The 18581-nt window shown below is 53.3% G+C and overlaps 1 protein-coding gene across 6 annotated transcripts in view; it reads right to left on the bottom strand.

Moving 5' to 3' along the window:
- RYR1 (ryanodine receptor 1) overlaps nucleotides 1-18581 on the bottom strand; it is a 118017-nt gene that overhangs the window by 98911 nt on the left and 525 nt on the right. For 4 of the 6 annotated variants that reach the window (XM_055145250.1, XM_055145253.1, XM_055145252.1 and 1 more), the window contains exons 2-14: nucleotides 11143-11262; nucleotides 9736-9840; nucleotides 9625-9645; nucleotides 8615-8689; nucleotides 8450-8528; nucleotides 7932-8044; nucleotides 7545-7638; nucleotides 5831-5924; nucleotides 5656-5730; nucleotides 4826-4982; nucleotides 4532-4696; nucleotides 3638-3759; nucleotides 3099-3294 (exon numbers count right to left, since the gene is read on the bottom strand). In XM_055145250.1, the coding sequence (XP_055001225.1) occupies nucleotides 3099-3294; nucleotides 3638-3759; nucleotides 4532-4696; nucleotides 4826-4982; nucleotides 5656-5730; nucleotides 5831-5924; nucleotides 7545-7638; nucleotides 7932-8044; nucleotides 8450-8528; nucleotides 8615-8689; nucleotides 9625-9645; nucleotides 9736-9840; nucleotides 11143-11262 (1416 nt within the window). The remainder of the gene's footprint in view (nucleotides 1-3098; nucleotides 3295-3637; nucleotides 3760-4531; nucleotides 4697-4825; nucleotides 4983-5655; nucleotides 5731-5830; nucleotides 5925-7544; nucleotides 7639-7931; nucleotides 8045-8449; nucleotides 8529-8614; nucleotides 8690-9624; nucleotides 9646-9735; nucleotides 9841-11142; nucleotides 11263-18581) is intronic. The other 2 variants (XM_055145255.1, XM_055145256.1) reach the window with 1 other exon arrangement.

The following is an 18581-nucleotide window of genomic DNA, read 5'->3' as shown; positions in this document are numbered from 1 at the left end:
TCAGGGGACCATCTGGAATGCTGGAGATTAAACCTAGATTGGTGTGTGCAAGGTAAATGCCCTACCTGCTGTACTACTGCTCCAGCCTCAGAAGTGATCCCTGAGCATAGAGCCAGGACTAAATCCTGAGCACTGCCAGGTATGGTTCCAAAAAAACAAAAATTAAAATAAAACAAACTCATGGCCAACTGTTCTGTATATTCTGCCAGGATACAGCTTGTCTAACATACATTCACTAAGGCACATCACACTTTTCTCGTGCCCAGGAAAGGGTTTCATGACTACATTTAGGGGCCTCTCTGAACAGCAAAACCAACAAAAAGCACCAGAATGTGGCACTAAAAAGACCCAGAATGTCCTCGCTTGACATCTTCAGTAGATTCTTGGAAATGTAACTTTAAGGGAAACAAAATGGAATCAAACAGGTCCAGCGCCTTACTTCAACTTGACCAGGATTGGTGCTGCTCCTCCTCAATGTTCCCACAAAATGATTTTGAGCAGCCTCATTGGAGCACAAGCTGGACTGGCGAGCGTGGACACTTGTTTACAGGCTGCAGCCAGAAGGCAGAGTGGCCTTGGTCAACCTCTGCGAGCTGGGAAGGCCGGTCCAATGACTCAGAGGTTTTACACTTTGTTCCCCCATGGCTTGTAATGTGCGGCAAGTATTGACTGGGGAATTTCAACTAAATTCCAGCAAGAAGGAAAGTATTCCAGTGCAAAATCAAGAAGGGAGGAGGAAAGAAGACTCGGGGGCTCACCTTGCATGCTGCCCACTGAGGTTTTTTTTTTTCCGCATCCCAAATGGTCCCCCAGCCACCGCCAAGGGGTAATTTCTGAGAGCAGGACCAAGAATAACCCCTGAGCATCACCAGGTGGGTGACTCAAAAACAAACAAAAGCCTGAGGATAGAAATCAGGTATCGAGGCCTTCATAAATAATATAAAGAACCCAGATCCTCTTGGGAACCAGATCAAGAGTGAGAAAATTGACAAGCTTCCCACTCGTCCTAATCACACAACCCTTTCTTCATCCTAAATGGCAGAGAAATCCTTTCTTTGCGTCTCTGCTTTAACTAAGGTATGTGTGAGCCAATACACACATAATTTGGTTTGGCTTATTTTTGAAATTGGGAGTAACAGCAAGTCTTGAATATGGAATCTTTCTCTCAGTCTGATGCTCCAAGATTCAAGACTCTGTTGCCCGCGGCTGCCTTGTCACTTTTCACTGCTGTCAGGAGGATGGTCGCACCGTTGGGGAGCTACCCTGGAGGTGGTGAACATTTGGTCTGTTTCTAGTTAGGAGTTCTCACAAGCAGTACTGCAATGTGTTAAGAAAAGGAAATGACAGGAGCCCAGCCTTGACTCAAGCACTGCAGCATATGCCTTGCCTGGACAGGGCCCTGGGTCGGGTCCTTGGTGCCACGTGACTCCCCAAGCATTGCTGGAAGTGGCCCCCACACCATAGTTTAAAAAAGGAAGTGGCAGGTCGCCAATGGAGGCGGGTGCGCTACACCCACTCAGACCTCCCACCTAAGCTTGGTGCAGTGCCCAGCCCCCTGTGGCATCAGCCTCCCGCAGGAACGTGGCACTCGCTGGCCAGTGTGGCACTTTCTGCTCACACCAATGAGCTCATCTTTTCCATTCCCCAAGGAATGGAAATATCATCTCCCCTAAGACTTTTTTCCATTTGCCACCAGGAGGTGACCTCCGCCTGAACCCCTTTCCTCTCCCCTTTTCTTGCTCCCTTTCTGCCTAGAACGTCCTTGCCCTTTGGACAGCTTCTTCTCGGGGCCTTTCGTGCTAGCTGGAGCCTGCCTGGCTCACGAATCATTTAACAAAGCCCATCAGATCTGGAATGAACTCACTTTGGAATTTCGTTATTTAAGTGGTGACAGTTGCTGTATCTAGTTGCCCTTGCTGTCTCCTCTCCATCTCTGCCACCCCCCGGCCCCCCACTCCTGGTTCAGGTTCAGAACACCCTCCATGGCCATGATCCCCAATTTCCATCCTTTGTACAGTCCCCTGCGCACCACTGGGGGTAACCCCCAAACCGATAGCAACAGAAAAATTGCAGCTACCCCAGCACTCAGCTGTGCCCTGCTTTCTTTACCCCTTTAACGCTCACCCCCCTCTGTCCTTCTGTCTAATGTTAGTTCATGGGTGGTCTGTCTGTCCTCCAGCTCCCAGGTCAGCTCCACAGACAGGAGTTTGTTTACAGCTGCTTCTCAGCATGCTTGTGGGTTCAAGACTGTTCCTTAACCTTTCTGAACTCTACTTGCACCATAATGACAACCGTGCATGGGGTCAGGAGGAGGAAGTGGTGGGTGAAGATGTCACATGGAGCTAAAGTCAAGGTAATAATACAGACATTTACATAAGCATCTACTATGTGCTACCTCTCCTAAGGGCTTTGCATATCCCAATAGTAACAATAAAAAACTAGATTTTGTATTACTGTGATCATTTCTGGGCTGACCTACAGGCTCAGATTGGGAGTCCCTGGAGAGATGTGGGGCTAAATTGGAAACCTTTAAATTAATATACACCCCCATCACCTTCGGAGACCTCAGAGGCCCCAGATTTTAGTTCCTCTTCCCACCCCACTCAGCTCCTCCCATTCAGACACGGGGGGAGGTTAAGTGGAGCCCCCGACATCTCTTCCCGTGTGTTCTCAAAACAGACCCCACACCTTGCACCACTATACGCCCCGCCCCCCCTCGAGATCCCGCCCCTCGCGTGTTCACCTGGTCCAGCCGGCCTGATCTTCCTGTTCTCACAGGCCCTGTTTCTTTTATCTGGCCCCTACCCCGCCCAATACCAAGCCGCTACTTCCCCAGTCCCCTCAGCCACCAAGCCCGCTGCTGGGCTTTGTGGCCCCACGCCTCCTGGCCCTACCTTCCCAGTGCCCCCAACCTTCAGATGGTCCCGCCCTCCGAAGCCCCGCCCCCTTCATGGTCCCACTCTATATGGCTCCGCCCCCCGCCGCCCACTTCCTAATGGCCCGCCCCTATCCTCGCCCTTCCTGCCCACGGCCCCGCCTCTTTGCGGTCCTACCCCGTTGGCCCCGCCCCTCTTGGCCCCGCCCCCGCTCAGCCGCACCTCCTCCTGGAAGAGGCTCTGGCGGTTGCGCAGGCTTCGTAGTTTGCTCTGCTTTTCCTCGTGCTGCAGCTCCTCGGAGGGAGGCTCGAAGTAGCCGATAAGGTCCTGCAGGCTCAGGATGACGCCCTCGATGGGCAGCGCTGTGCCAGCCGGCGGCCCTGAACCTCGCGGCTTCCCGCTGAAGCTGTCCAGGCCCCTGTGAGGACCACGCCTTGTCAGCCAGCCCACTCCTGCACCGCCGGGCCCCCATGGGACCCTTGCTGAAAGACGGGCTAGAGCCCACAGAGCAGAGGCTGGCACCTGTCCAGAATTCCTGGCAGGGCCAGGGCGAGGACACCCCCACTCCCCGCCTCCGCACAGGGTGTGAAAATGAGATGTGGATCAGGGGCATGAGGTCAGATTATGCTCCTGAGGTCAAATTAGGGGTCAAGTGTCCAGAGGTCAGGAGGTTAGGGGTGAGGGGTCTGGCTGAAGTTGGAGAGGAGCAGGTGGGAGATGAACAGGTCTGGGGTGGCCCAGCCCTGGGGCACAAAGCTCACTTTATGAACTGATTATACAGGCCGGCGGTACTGTAGATCATGCGGGCCGCCTGCGACTCCTCCTGCTGGCAGCGGGTCAGAGACAGCGCGTCGTCCATGTGGCCCTCCTGGTGCAGCATGGCCTGGCCATGGGGGACAAAAGTCAGGTGGGGCTCCCCAGACTCTAGCACCAAAGTAGCCCAAGCTCCCAATCTCTCTGCCAGCACTCCTCTTTTTTTTTGAAGGGGGAACCCACACCCAGTGGTGCTCAGTGCTTACTCCTGGTGGGCCTCGGGGGACTATACGTGGTGTCAGGAATCAAGCGCAGATCAAAAGCGTCCAAGGCTAGCAGCCTTGTACTACTGCTCTGGCCCAGAATTGCTTGTGGCAATCACAGCAGGACTGCCCAGAACCATAGTCGGCACATTCGGGACACTGGGGATTTGAACACATGACCAGATCCTGGCCAGGCAGGTGCTCAGCTACCCCTGCGCTGTCCTTCAGCCCTCCTCACCTATTTTCCTACACACACCCCCTTATGACGAGTGATCCACACTCTGTTAAATATTACTCTCAGTCAGCTTGTCACTAGCTGTCTTTTTCTCTCTCTCTTGCTGCCTCAATCTGCATGAACATATTCACATATATGTTCTTTATTTCTCGTTTTTGTTTGTATTTTGTGCCTCACCCTGAGGCTTACTCCTGGCTCTGCGCTCAGGGATCATTCCTGGCAGGCTCAGGGGATTGAACCGACACATGCAAGGCAATGCCTGCAGTACTATTTCTGCAGCCTCCATATTCCTTCTTTCCTCTCAACATCAGTTTCTCTCTCAGTCCTGTCCTCAAAGTCAGAGACTTGTAGCCATCCCAGGCCCCTCCTGTCTGTACCCCACTCTTCCCCTGCCAGGCACCCACCTTCTTCTTGAGCACTCCAAGTCGCAGAGCCTTGGGGTCTGGAGCTGCATAGGTGAGCCACAGGCCCGAGGCCACGTGCTGCACGAAGCACAGAGACTCCCCATACTTGATCTCAGGGGGGCCCATGCCCTCCACATCTCGCTTGGGGGCCACATCCAGCTTCTCCTGCAGGGGCAGAGGGCAGAGGTCAGCCTTTTATACCTGCACGTTTAACAGGGAATCCCCACCGAGAGGTGGAAGTGCAGGGTCTGGGGTGAGACTTGGGGGTGGGGGCGGGCACCCTGACCAACTGACCTTGGAGGTGCGGAAGCAGAAGGAAGTGGCCTTGGTGTGGGCCTTGCTGGCGTCCACCATCACCAGGCCCTGGTCCTCGGTGAGTGCCAGGTAGCGCCCAGTGGTGACGTGGCGGAGGCGCAGTGGCTGGCCCCAGCGCAGGTGACTCCCGCTCCAGCTGGCGGGGTGGAAAACAAGAGACTCAGAACTCAGCAGACCCCCGAAGTCCTCCCAGGGACACCCCAGCCCTTGTGGGAATGTTTGGTCACACCCAGTAGTGTTCAGGAGACCATGGGACTGGGGACTGAACCAGGCCTTCCCATCAAAGCTGCACATGGGGTACGGGGGGAGGGTGCTTGTCCTGCACACAACCAACTGGGTTCACAGTCAGCCAGGTTCAATCCCCAGCATCGCATATGGTCTCCTGAGCACTGCCAGGAGAAATTCCTGAGCACAGAGCCAGGAGTGACCCCTAAGCATCACCAGGTGTGGTACAAACCGTCATGAAAAAAAAAATTGAGGCCCTCAATTTTTTCTCAAGACTCTCTTTGGCCCTCAGGGATTCCCAGATGTCTCCAGGGGACCCCAATTTCCCTCAGACCCCTCATTTCTCTCCTTACACTCCTTACATCTTCATTCTGGAGCCCTTAGTCACTCCATCATGTGCTCCCTCCCTCAAGAGTTACCTCCCACCCCATTTTTCCCAGGACACTACAATTCCTAGAATGACCCTCATTGTTCTCTTGAGCACCAGATTTTCCCTTCAAATCCTCCCCAGTTGTTCCATCAGGGCCCGTTTTGCCCTCCCAACCCCCTAGCCCCCCGCAATAAGCTCTTGCCCCCCCTCGCACCTGATTCTCAGTGGCTCCAGTCTCCAGAGGGAGCGGGCATGGGTACACACAGCTCCCCCTTCGTAGTACACCACCCTGAGGGTGCAGAAGAGAGTGAGGTCAGGGGTTCAGGCTTCAGTGAGCCAGAGTCGGGACCCCCAGCCCACCTTTGCCCACAGTGTCCCCTGGCTCAGACCTGCGCTGATCTTCGCTGTCAGACGGGGAGATGGTCAGACACTCGTCCATATGTCCATGAAAGAGGCGCAGGACGTGACCTCCTGTCACAAAGCCTGAAGGGGAAAAGGAAAGGTTGGGGCTAGGCACCGAAATGGAGTTGGGGCGGGGGTGGGGGGCAGCTCTGTGTCTTCCCCATGCAAGGCAGGGGGCCTGGTACAGGTTGAGCAGTGGGAGTCTTAGGAAACAGAACGATAATAAAATGTTCCTTGTTTGTTTTGTTTTGTTTTGTTTTTTGCTTTTTGGGTCACACCAAGCAATGCACAGGGGTCACTCCTGGCTCTACACTCAGAAATTACCCCTGGTAGTGCTCAGGGGACCATATGGGATGCTGGGAATCGAACCCGGGTTGGCCGCGTGCAAGGCAAACACCCTCCCCGCTGTGCTATCACTCCAGCCCCTGAAATGTTTGGACTCTACTTGAAACTTGTAAGTAGGATATGAGTGGTGAGGTCTAAAGTTGGGAAAGTTGTTTTGGATTTAAAAATTGAGACTAGGGGCTGGAGCAATAGCACAGAGGGTAGGGCGTTTGCCTTGCACGCAGCCAATCTGGGTTCGATTCCCAGCATCCCATATGGTTCCCTGAGCACTTCCAGGGGTAATTCCTGAGTGCAGAGTCAGGAATGACCTCTGTGCATCGCCGAGTGTGACCCAAAAAGCAAAAGCAAAAAAACAAAAAATGAAAAAAAAAAAAAAAAGGTTGAGACTAATGTTCCCTGATAATGAGGTCTGAGCTCCAGAGCTGGCTTTGGGGAGTCTGGGTTGAGGTGTGGTGGTTATTTTTGAGTGTCTTTTCAGGGTTTTGAGGCTACTGTATGAGATTTGGAGTCTGATTTTGCAGATACTGAACCCTGAATCACGAATTTGTGGGTCTGAGTTTCAGGGTCCAGAGTTTTGAGCCTCAAAAGGCTCAGGCTTGGGATATTGGAGAGTTGGGATGTGTGTGACAGGGGACTCCAAAGTTTGGGGTTCATGATTTGAGGTCTTCACCTGGGCTCTGAATCTGAGTGATAAAGGGGAGATGGAGGTTGGAACTTAGAGACATACAATTAGTGGGTGGAAGGTGAGGTCCAAAGGGTGGGGCTCTGAGTTTGAGTGTGGGCTTTGGGGTCCGCACTATGAGGGCTCAGCTGCAAGACCAAAGCTCTGATCTTTGGATTTGCATTTAGGGTTCTGGCCTCCAGCACCTCCGTGGGGTGTGTCTTGGGAAGGATGAATCCTTTCGGGTCTGTATTGGGGAGTCTTTTTATTCTTATTCTTATTCTTATTCTTATTATTATTATTGTTTGTTTGTTTTTGTTTTGAGGCCACCTGGTGGCCCAAACCCTGGTGGTGCTCAGGATTTACTCCTGGCTCTGTGCTCAGGGATCACTCCTGGAAGTGCTCAGGAGACCTTATGGGGGTGCCAGGCACTGAACCTGAGTCAGCCACATGCAAGGCAAGTGCCCTACCCACTGTACTATCACTTCGGCTCCTGAGTCTGGGAGTCTTATACTGAGTTTGGGGGTAGGGTGTCTGAGTTGTGGCACCCTGGGTTTGAAGATCTAAGTGTGAAGGTTATAGCTTGAAGGTCTAGGTTTGGGGCCCAAAGGCAATGCCAGAGGTCTGTTTATTTTTATTTGCGGGAGAGTGGGGGCGGTCCTGGGGAGTGTCTCAATACAATCTGGAAGCCTCACCCTCTTCGCTGCAGGAACAGATGGGATTCACATTCCACAGGGTCTGCATGAAGGAGGCATCGGCCTGGAGCTCCCCGCTGGCGGTGGACAGGTGCTGGGGTCACAAGAGATGGTGGGGAGAGGGCAACAATTTGAGGCCACAGGAAGCGCAGCGTGGGAGGGGAGGGGGCAATGAGAGGGTGAGAGCTGGAAATGGGCAGATGGGAAACAAATTTATAGGTCTCGGGGTGCCCGAGATCAAGTCGGGAAATGGGGTGGCAGAGACTAGAAGCTGAAGGTCAGAGGTCAGGAAACCAGAAACGGGGAGTCAGGCAAAGTCCTGAGGAGGTGAAGGAATTCCACTGGCCCCGGCCCTGGGGCCAGCCTGGGGGTGGGCGGGATTCTCACCAGGTAGCGCTCGGAGGAGACGCTGACCAGGATGAGGTCATCCCCGACTCGGACCTTTTCTCCTTCTGACCTTTGCTTAGAGGCTGGGTGCATGGTCCACCAACATGCTTCTCCTATGGGGGAGGGAAGGAGGCGTGGCAGCGGTCAGGACTTCACTTCCCAGAATGCTCTGCCCCAGGGATCTTCTAGAATGTTCTGTCCTGGGCATCTTCCAGAATGCTCAACCTGGGGATCATCCCAAATTGCTTTGCGCCGGGGAGCTTCCCAGAATGCTCTGCGCCACCGGGGAGCTTCCCAAGATGCTCTTCTCCCAGGGCATTCGCGGTCCCTGAGCCTCCTGCGCCCCCAGACCCTCCATCAGCTCTGCCTCCCTCATTCGGTCCTCATACCTTGCCAAGGGCTCCCCCTGACTTGCCCAAGCCTCCCTGTCCAAATGTGATCCTCGACACTCCCTCGCCCCCTCCAGTGCTGCCGACCTTCTACATCCCTGGCAGCCCCGCCCCCTGCAGCCCCAGCACCTGTTGCGTCCTCCTGCAGCCCCACGTCGAAGGCCAGCTTGTCCGTCATGGAGCGGGAGGTGGTGAGGCAACTGAGGTACTGCAGGGAGAGGGGTGTCAGCCCGCGTGGGCGCAGGCTCACCCCGCCCCGCCCCGCCCCGCCCCTTCCCACGCTGCGGTGCTCACCATCCGGCTGTGCGCGTGCCGGAGCAGGATGGCGTGGCCGTACAGGAGAGTCCGGTGGCCTCCGCCCTGGGACGACTGTGGGGTTGGAGGGGTGGGGGGGCACAGAGTCAGCCCCAAACCCCTGAAAGCTGAGATGCCTTCCAGGTGGGGTTGTACACCCCATAAAACGCCATGCTCAGGCGTGCGCGCAAGAACCCTTGCACAGAGCAAGAAAGATAATGCAGGGGATAAGGCTCTTGCACGCGGCCTACTTGGATCCCTGGCGCCACATATGGTTTCCAAAGCAATGCCAGGAGTGACCCCTGAGCCCGGAGCACAGAGCCAGGAGTCAGCCCTGAGCACCGCTGGGTGTGACCGAAAAATCAATTACCTAAAAAAAATTCTTGTGGTCCAGGTTCCAATGTGGCCGAAGCCCACTCTTGACATCCCTGGTTCCCTCATCTTGGGAACCAGGTCCCAGAGTCACCCAGGAAGGCGGATCCCCTCCTCTGAGTGCCTGGGGACACTCTGGGGAGCCCCTCTGCTCAAGGCTGTCACCGTGTGCATCACTGCAATGTTTTCACACAGCCTTGGGACCCCCACCCAGCATAAGGAGGTTCAGATCCTGTTGCACAGAGTGGGGGTTCCCCAGGGCTCCCTGGCATCAATCATACCTGCCCCCCAGATGCCAAGCTCAAGGGAGTCATGTGATGGGTCACATGATCACATGGCTGACCCGTGCTGGACCCAGGAAACTCACACTGGCGGAGAGGGGAGGGGCTCCATGCCAGAAGAGGTGGGGGAGGTGGGGGAAAGGCAAGAGAAGGAGGGAGCAGGAGGCAGGAACCAGGGCTCCCAGCCCCCACCCCTTCCTTCTTTCCTTCCTGCCTGGCCTGTCCTGGGCTCCACAGCCCCTGACAACTGGGGTGTGGGGGAGCCCCCCAGCCCCTGTGTGCAGGATGTGGGCCCAAGAGTCGGGCCTAAGGGCAGGAGAGGTGGGGTCAGCACCGGTGAACCGAGGCCAGACCTACCCACTTATCCAAATTGAGGGCCTGTGTGGGTCGGGGCAGAGAAAGGAAGAAGAGACACTGTGAGGGGGCCCCCGCCTCCCCTAGCCCCAACCCCAACCCCCCGAGCCTCACCTCCACGCCGGCCTCCACAGAGTTAGCCAGCATCTCCTGCAGGGCGCGGACGGACAGGGACTGCTCCAGCACGAAGCAGCAGATGGCCAGATCGGGGGGCACATTCTGGGGTGTGTGGGCGATATGAAAGGAGGGGTGAAGCACTGCTAGCTTTGGAACCCGAATATTCCCCCCCTTAGAGACCCTGATCCCTGCTAACCCCCTTCAGATGTCCCGAAGTCACACCCACATCACGGAAACCCCCTTCTCACCTCCTACTATGCTAGAAGCTTCCATGCGACCTTCCCTGCCCAGGGGCCTCCCCCACCTCCTGGGCAGCCTCAGCCATCACTGCCCTCCCAGATGCACACCGCAGCATCACCAGAGCACCCCCTGGCCACTCCCTGAAGAGAACCCCAGTCTCCCCTACCCCAAGGGAAGCGCCTTTCCTGCCTCACCACCAGTCCTCATTCCCACATCCTCCTTCAGACCTTTGCATCCACTGATGATCACCAATCACCGGTGGGGCCAGCCTTCCCCCTACCTCCCCAGTCTCCACCCATCCCTTCAGTTCCCCCTTGCACCCACCTCGGAACCTGGTCTCCTTCCCTCCCTCTCGGTCCCCACCTCCACCCTCTACCCCCTATCACCTCCTCTCTCAGACCCCCTCCTATCAGCCTCCAGCAAGCACCTGGAGCTACCCCTGGTCCTCCAGAACAACATGGGCACACGCACACACGCACATACACACAAACATGCTCTCAGACAAAAATACGCACATGCACACACACTCACACACATACACACAAACACACTCAAACATAAACACACACATGCACACACATTTACACACATACACACATCTGCACACACTCATACACACAACACATACATACACACATACATACACACATCTGCACACACTCATACACACAACACATACATACACACATCTGCACACTCATGCACACACATACATACATCTGCACACACTCATGCACACACATACACACATCTGCACACACTCATACACACATACATACATACACATCTGCATACACTCATACACACATACATACATACACACATCTACACATACTTATACACAACACATACATACACACATCCGCACACACTCATACACACACATACATACATACATCTGCACACATTCATACACACACACATACATACACACATCCGCACACACTCATACACACACACACAAAAAAAAACACACACACGCACGCACACATGCATGCGCTGTCCCTCCCTACTGAGAAATCCTATCTCAGACTGTCTTTTCCTGCCCCAGACACCAGCCCGCTCAGTTCCCTGGCCCCCTGGCCTCGCCCCTCTCCTCCAGTGCCCCCAGCTTGTTCCCTTTGCGCCCCTGGCCCTGTTCCGCTGCTCGGCCCCTGCACTGACCTGGGCATTGCTGGTGGGCTCCAGGAAGCAGAGGCGGTTGCCGAAGCCCTCGGCGGCCAGACACAGCTTCAGCTGCTCCTTGAGTACGGTTGCGCTGCATTGCAGGACCACCTCATCATCCTGGGGTGGCACAGGGGTGTCAGGATCACCCACCTCCCATGGATGCCCCTGCCACCTCTTCCTGTGAACACACGCAGCTCCCACCCCTCTATGCCCATTCCTTCAGCCACTGAAGCCTGAGAAGCCTCCCGAAGGCCTTGGCCACAAGAGCCACATTCTCCCCATTTGGGCCAGGAGCCAGAGTACAGCAGGGAGGGTGCCTGCCTTGCATGCAGCCGACCCAGGTTTGATCCTCAGCATCCTGTATGGTCCTCTGAATCCTGCTAGGTGTGATCCCTAAGCACAGAGCCAGGAGAAGTAAGCCCTGAGTACCTCTGATGTGGGACCCCCCCCAGAAAAAATTGTGAGGACTGAGGCTCAAAGGCAGGACAGGGCTTGTTTGAGGCAGCAACAGGAATAAGAGCTGGGACTTGAATGAGTCTGAAGCTTCCTGCAGGTGTGGACAAGGTCAGCTCTGAAGGGTGGAAACTAAGAACCTCAGTGCTCTTTATTGTGTTGTTTTATTTTATTTTATTTTTGTTTTATTGTGTGTGTGCACGCACATGTGTGGTGTTGTTTTGTTGTTTTAATCAGAACTTTTCTTTTTTTCGCAGTTCTCAAACTTGAATACAGATTCCCCCCATGTTCAGGACACATGCTCTCCCATGAGCAGGTCCCTAGCTCTTTGTTTGTTTGGGGGCCACCCCCAGTGATGCTCAAGGCTTTCTCCTGACTCTGCACTCAGAGATCACTCCTGGCAGGGCTTGGGGACCATATGGGGTGCTGGTGATCGAATCCAGGTAGCAGCATGCAAGGCATGCCCACTGTACTATTGTGCCAGCCCCTCCCTCTCTTTTAGAGAGGAAATTCTGGGCCCAGAATGGAGCTCAGTGTATGAAGTCCTGTGTTCCATCCATCACACCTTCCAAATCAGCAATAAGGGGGTTTCTAAGACCCCTGAACTCCGGCCCAAACCTGAACTGGGCACTGCAGAGGAGAAGCAGATGCCATGAAAGATAACTCAGCTGGTGCAGGCCCAGAAGAATGACAAGTTGTCAGGCAAGTCTGTTTTCATGCAGGTGTCATGGAATGTAATCACAGGCAGCCAAATGATGTGGCCACCACACAGGACCACATGGAACCACATAAGACCACGGAGAAGCATATAGGATCATGTGGGATCATATAGAACTATGAAGAACCTTACAGGACAGTAAGGAACCATGTAGGACTTCACAATACTGACAGGGCCATATGACCTAACCAGACCCCATGCAACCCTAGACGAAGCTCGGCGTTAAGCAATGTGTGACTGGACTCAGTTTCCTGCCTCTGATAAGGGACAGAGCTGTGGTTTTTAAGGGCCCGCCTTTGCTTTCAGAAAACAGACGCTGAAGAACTGAGGGGCCAAAGACCCTGTGTCGACCACTCACTGTCAAACAAGTCAGGGGGAAATACAGAGGAAGGAGCGGGGGCAGGCAGATGAACCTGATGCAGCCAGAGCTCAGCCTGGGGCACCAACGCCCAAAATTGGGAGTCCTCTCAGCTAACCCCGCAACTTTTCTCTAACCTCCAAGTGACTTTCAGATCATCTAATAAAAGTTTAAATAAAGGGGCCGGAGCGATAGCACAGCGGGTAGGGCGTTTGCCTTGCACGCGGCTGACCCGGGTTCGACCCCCGGCATCCCATATGGTCCCCCAAGCACTGCCAGGAGTAATTCCTGAGTGCAAAACCAGCAGTAACCCCTGAGCATCGCTGGGTGTGACCCAAAAAGAAAAAAAACAGTTTAAATAAAATTGGGGCCAGAGGGATAGTACAGTGGGTAGGGTGCTTGCCTTGCACACAGCCAATCAGGGTTCAATCCCCGGCATCCCATATGGTGCCCCAAATCCTGCCTGGAGTGATCCTTAAGCACAGAGCCAGGATTAAGTTCTGAACACTGCCACATATAGCCCCAAAAATAAAATCAATAAAAACTGTAATAAAATGAAACACTTTCTATAAACAATTTTAATAAAATGAAATAGAACTGGCTTCCATGGTAAGAATTTCACCAGTACTAACTCATTTAGACTTCAGAGGTTGTTTTTTTTTTGGGGGGGTCACACCCGGAAATGCACAGGGGTTACTCCTGGCTCATGCACTCAGGAATTACTCCTGGAGGTGCTTGGGGGACCATATGGGATGCTGGGATTCGAACCCAGTTTGGCCGTGTGCAAGGCAAATGCCCTAACCGCTGTGCTATTGCTCCAGCCCCCTAGCCTTCAGAGGTTTTAACCCTTTTATGGGAAGCCAAGGAAAGAGAGACTTAAAGAGGTCAAGGTCAAGATGGTGGTGAGTCAAGGTCTCACCGAGGAGTTAATAGAGCTGGGATTTGATCCCAGTGACCTGGCTCTGTAAATCATGCCTTAGAACACTAGATCTCCCCTCATTACATTTGTACAACCATGTGCTTTTGACATTTGGGGCAATGAGCGGATCACATGTGTGACCTTGGTCCCTGAATCCAACCTAGGCATGCAGTGAACTGTTCAGGTGAGATTTATGTAAGGGCACCTCTGACATTTGCCCTGCAAAGCCTCCTGATAACACGTTTCTCAGACTGTGTCATCCCTTTGATAAACGGCTCATCTTGAACATTTATAGCTAATGTAAAGGTCCTGGGGAGTGTTCAACCTTCTTACAGAGAGCAGTCTATGGAAAATAAGGAGGGGGGCAGAGCTAAGTAGCTCAAAGGGCTGAAGTATAAACTCCATTTGTGTGAGCCCTGGACTAGATCCCTGGCACCACATGGTCTCAGCCAAGCATCACTGGGTTTCTGTGCCCCCCCTAAAATAAGTACTTGGTTTTGTACACACCCAGATGTACTCAGAGCTTATTCCTGGCTCTTGACTCAGGGAGCATTTCTGGCAGCACTTGGAGACCATATGGGGTGTCGGGGATCAAACCCGGGTCAGCTGTGTACAAGCCAAGTGACTGACCCTCTGCTCTATCACTCCAGTCCCAACAAACACTTTTTTTTTGCTTTTTTGGGTCACATCTGAAAATTCACAGGTGTTACTCCTGGCTCTGCACTCAGAAATTACTCCTGGCAGTGCTCAGGGGACCATATGGGATGCTGGGAATCGAACTTGGGTCAGCCGTGTGCAAGGCAAATACTCTACCCTCTGTGCTATCACTCCAGCCCACAAATATTTCTTTTTTTAAAAGGATGAGAGTCAGGGCTGTGGCTCAGCAATTAAGCACAGGTATGAGGCGCTGGACTCAATTTCTTGAGCACACACACACACACACACACACACACACACACACACACGATGAAGATCCCAGCTCTGAGCAGTGGGCATTCCAGCTTAAAAGGGAGGAAATCAAGCATCACTGGGTGTGACCCCAAAACGAATAAAATAAAGGAAACTGTCTCCAGGCATAAGGGATCACTCAGACACTACCAGGCCTGACTCTGACCTTCAGGCAGCCCAGTCTGTCTGTCTGTCTATCTGTCTGTCTGTCATGGGGGAGTCCTGGAACTGAAGAGCCCTATTCTGGCCCCGACCTGGAGCTGTGTTTTTTCAGGAACCACAAGGCTAGTGCTCTCTGCTCAGGGCTGATGACGGCTCTGCCTTTTGCTCGGGGTTCTCCAGGCATGAATAGTTGAACCCAGGCATGCCCTGTCCTGGGCCTGAGCCCTGGATCAGCCACTGGGCAATCTAAGGGACAAGATCCCTGTCCTCAGGGAGTATCAACAGTTGAATCCATTTCTAGTGTTAATGGATTCTGCATTACGGAAAGATGGAGCTGAACTGGCACAAGAGAGCAGCTCTGAGGGTAGGAAGAACATGAGAGGGGAGTTGGTGGCACAGCCTCTCCAAGGAGGTGACATTTGAGCTGAGCCTTGTCCAGAGGACAAGAAGGAAGCAGGATGAAAGAAAGTTCAGGAAATGGGGCTGCCTGAAAAGAGGCTCTTGGGTGGGCAGGGCTCGGAGGGTGGGAAGGGAATTTCAGGAATTTCAGGGGACTGTTGGGAAGGGTTGAGCCTGCACAGATATATTCACAGAGCCCCAGAATCCTAATGATCTACATGTTGGTCCCTATTTTCCAGACTGAATTTTGAGACACACAGAGAAGAGTCCAGTCTGCAAGTCTATGGCCAGGCCAGAGTGGAAGCCAGAGACAGGAGCTCTAATGACATTGCCAGAAATTCTCCAACCAAGGGGCTAAAGAGATAGTACAATGGGTAGGTAGGGGGCTTTCCTTGCACATGGCTGACCTGGGTTCAATCCCCAGCATTTCATATGGTTCCCTGAGCACCGAGCCAGGAGTAACCCCTGAGTAATGCTGGTTATAGCCCAAAGAAACAAAACAAAGAAAAAGAAATTCTCCAACCAAGCTGTCACCTCCCTGTGGGTGGAGTGGGGAAGGGCTCTGGTTAAACCTGCAGCTTCTGCGGACCCCACCTCCACATGTGCGTGCCCCGGCACACCAAAACAATGACAGCGGCAACCAAAAAGGGAAGGGCTAGGGAAGTTAGTTTTTAAATGAAATCAACACACAGCTTCCTCACAGCCACAATCTGTGGCCCCGAAACCAAGAGTGTGACTGGGTGGGTATAAGGGGAGCAAGGAGTCTGGCCCATAAGCCAGCCCCAAGTGCTTTTCTGCTTTGGAGAAACCCTAGTCTGGGCAAGCTAGAGGTCACCTTCCATAAAACTAGTTTGGGAGGTGTTGGCCACCAGGCTTGAAACGTGAAGTAAGCAGGGGCCAGGGCCATAGAACAGGGGGCAGGGTGCTTGCCTTGCATGCATCTGATCCCCTGAACTCTATCAGGAGTGATTCCTGAGCCAGGAGTAAACCCTGGCCACTGCAGGGGAAGGCCCAAAGTAATAAATAAATAAACATTATACATTATTGTTTATATATTATTTATGTTATTTTATACATTTCTATTTACATCTGTTCCTATATATTTATATTTTATTTATTCTATTATTTTACAATTTTATATATTTATATATTATATTGTTATATGTTATATATATATATATATATATATTTAACTGAAGTAAGCAGAGCAAGAACAGAAAACGGTAGCCTGCCCCTCAGCTCCAAGGTCCACCAACATTGACCGTGTGACTCGATCTGGTTAAAAATAGGCACATGTGCAAACACACCTTGTTTGTCGTCATCACGTGAATCACTAGAATTGGAGGCCATACCAAGTCCGAGGGGATGTGATAGCTTCTTCACATGATGGAAGGCCACTTGGTCCCCCCAAAAGACACACACAACTCTTGCTCATTTGGACCCCAGACAGAACCAACAGCAAAAGAAGCACAACAGAGTTAAAGCATCCCTGGCATGCCTCTGATCCTGGTTCAAACCTGGGTAGCACATACGCTCCCCTGAGCACCACCAAGGGTCATTCCTGAGTACAGAGCTGAGAGTAGTCCCTGAACACGACAGGGTATGACCCCCAGATCCCCCCAAAATAAATAGAAAGGAGCAAGATGCTGAGCAAACACTGACAGTGCCAGTAGAATTTCCAGTGTCCTAAAGCTGTTGGCGGGCAAGGGAAGGACCCAAGGCAGCTTTCTGAAGTAAAGAAAATGTCCTATGCTTTGCCTATGGTGATTTCAGGGTGCACAGCTTGCTCAAACACATTGAAGTGTAACCCCAAAATGGGTGCAGTAGATTGCAGGTCACTGGGACCTCAATAATGTTGATTCTTCTTTGTTCTGTTTGGGGAAATACCTGTTGGTGCTCAGAAATGACTCCTGGTGGGGTTCAGGGGACCCTGTGCAGGGTCAGCCACATGGAAGGCGAGCTCCTTAACCCCTGTACTATCTCTCTGGCCCAATCAAGTTGATTTTGTCTCTTTGTCATATTTTGCGGGGGGGCCACCCAGCGTCACTCAGGACTTACTCCTGGCTTTGTACTCAGAGATCACTCCTGGTGGGCTCAGGGGACCATAGGGGATTCCGGGAATTGAATCTGGGTTGGCCACATGCAAGGCAAATACCCTACCTGCTGCATTATCACTTCAGCCCCAATAAAGTAGATTTTTAAAATAATTTCATTTGTACACATGCATAGACTGGCTTGCTGGATAAACAGATTTCTTTCAGGGAAGACAATTTCATTCAAGTTCATGCTTCTACCTTGCACGCAGACAATCCGGATTTGAACCCTAGTACCCAAAGAACTAACTGCCAGGAGTGATCTCTGAGCACGGAGTCAGGAGCAGGCTCTGAACACTACTGGATACGGCTCCAAAACTAATAAAATAAAATTCTGATAAATAGGTCCACTCTGAGGCCAGGAGAGGCCAGAACTAGACTGGTAGAAACCCACCCTGGTGGCAGAGACTAGCATGAGCCCAGAAGGACTGGGCCCCCTGGGGCATCAAGAGACCCTCCCCGGCCTTGTCCTGGATGCACTGTGACCCCTGCAGGCCCCAGGAGCCAGTGACCCTGGTCACAGGGCGTGGGGGAGGGACCTATCCACCAGGGGCAGATGACCATGGTCACCGTCTGGTTGAGACCAGAGCCTGACCCGTGGTGTCAGCGAAAGGACTGTGACTGGGGCAGGCGTCTGGGTGAAGTCTAGGATCCAGCTGTCCCCATCCTTCACCGCCAACGCCAGCTGCTCCTTCCTCCGCCCCAGGAAACCCGAGCCGCCTCATCGGCCCCTATTCTGGGCTGGAATGCTGTGTCAGCACCGCCCAGGGCCCAGGACAGGGCAAGAGGCCTAGTGCCCGGGTCAGCCGACCTGGCCCGGAATAGAGAACGTCCCTGACATACACACCATACCCCCCCCAACACACACACCCCAAGTCCCCAGTGGGAAATGTGGGCAGGACCGGAGCGGGGCTGGCTCTGCTTCTGGCCCCAGCCAGGTCCCAGAAAAGCGGGCTATTCTGAGAGGCGCACCTGTTGTCACAGTTCCCGTCCCTGTGCCCCCCCCCACTCCCCCTACCCCACCCCTCACCAGGGATCAGAGATGCGAAACAGAATAGAGAGACAGCGAACTACAAGGACCTGCATCCAGAGAACAAAGACAGAGACGGGGAAGACAGAGGTAAAGAGACACAGAGACAGACTGACAGAGACCACCCGCCTCTCCTCTCCAGAAGCCAGGGACAAAGGAGAAAGACCTAGAGCCCAGAGGGGACCCCCTCACACACCCCTGGTGCCCAGAGACTCTTAAGGATTGGGAGGTCAAAGGAGTTGGGCCCACAAGCCCACTCCAGCCCCCTTCCCAATAGTTTAACTGGGTCAGAGTCTGGAGCAAGAAGGAAATGAGGGCTAGGCGGAGGGGGGGAGGGGGCAGCTAAATTAAGCCCA

This window comes from Sorex araneus, chromosome 8 (assembly GCF_027595985.1).
Source record: "Sorex araneus isolate mSorAra2 chromosome 8, mSorAra2.pri, whole genome shotgun sequence".
NCBI lineage: Eukaryota > Metazoa > Chordata > Mammalia > Eulipotyphla > Soricidae > Sorex > Sorex araneus.
The sequence above is the reverse complement of the archived record's forward strand: the minus strand, read 5'-3'. Positions and strand labels throughout refer to the sequence as shown.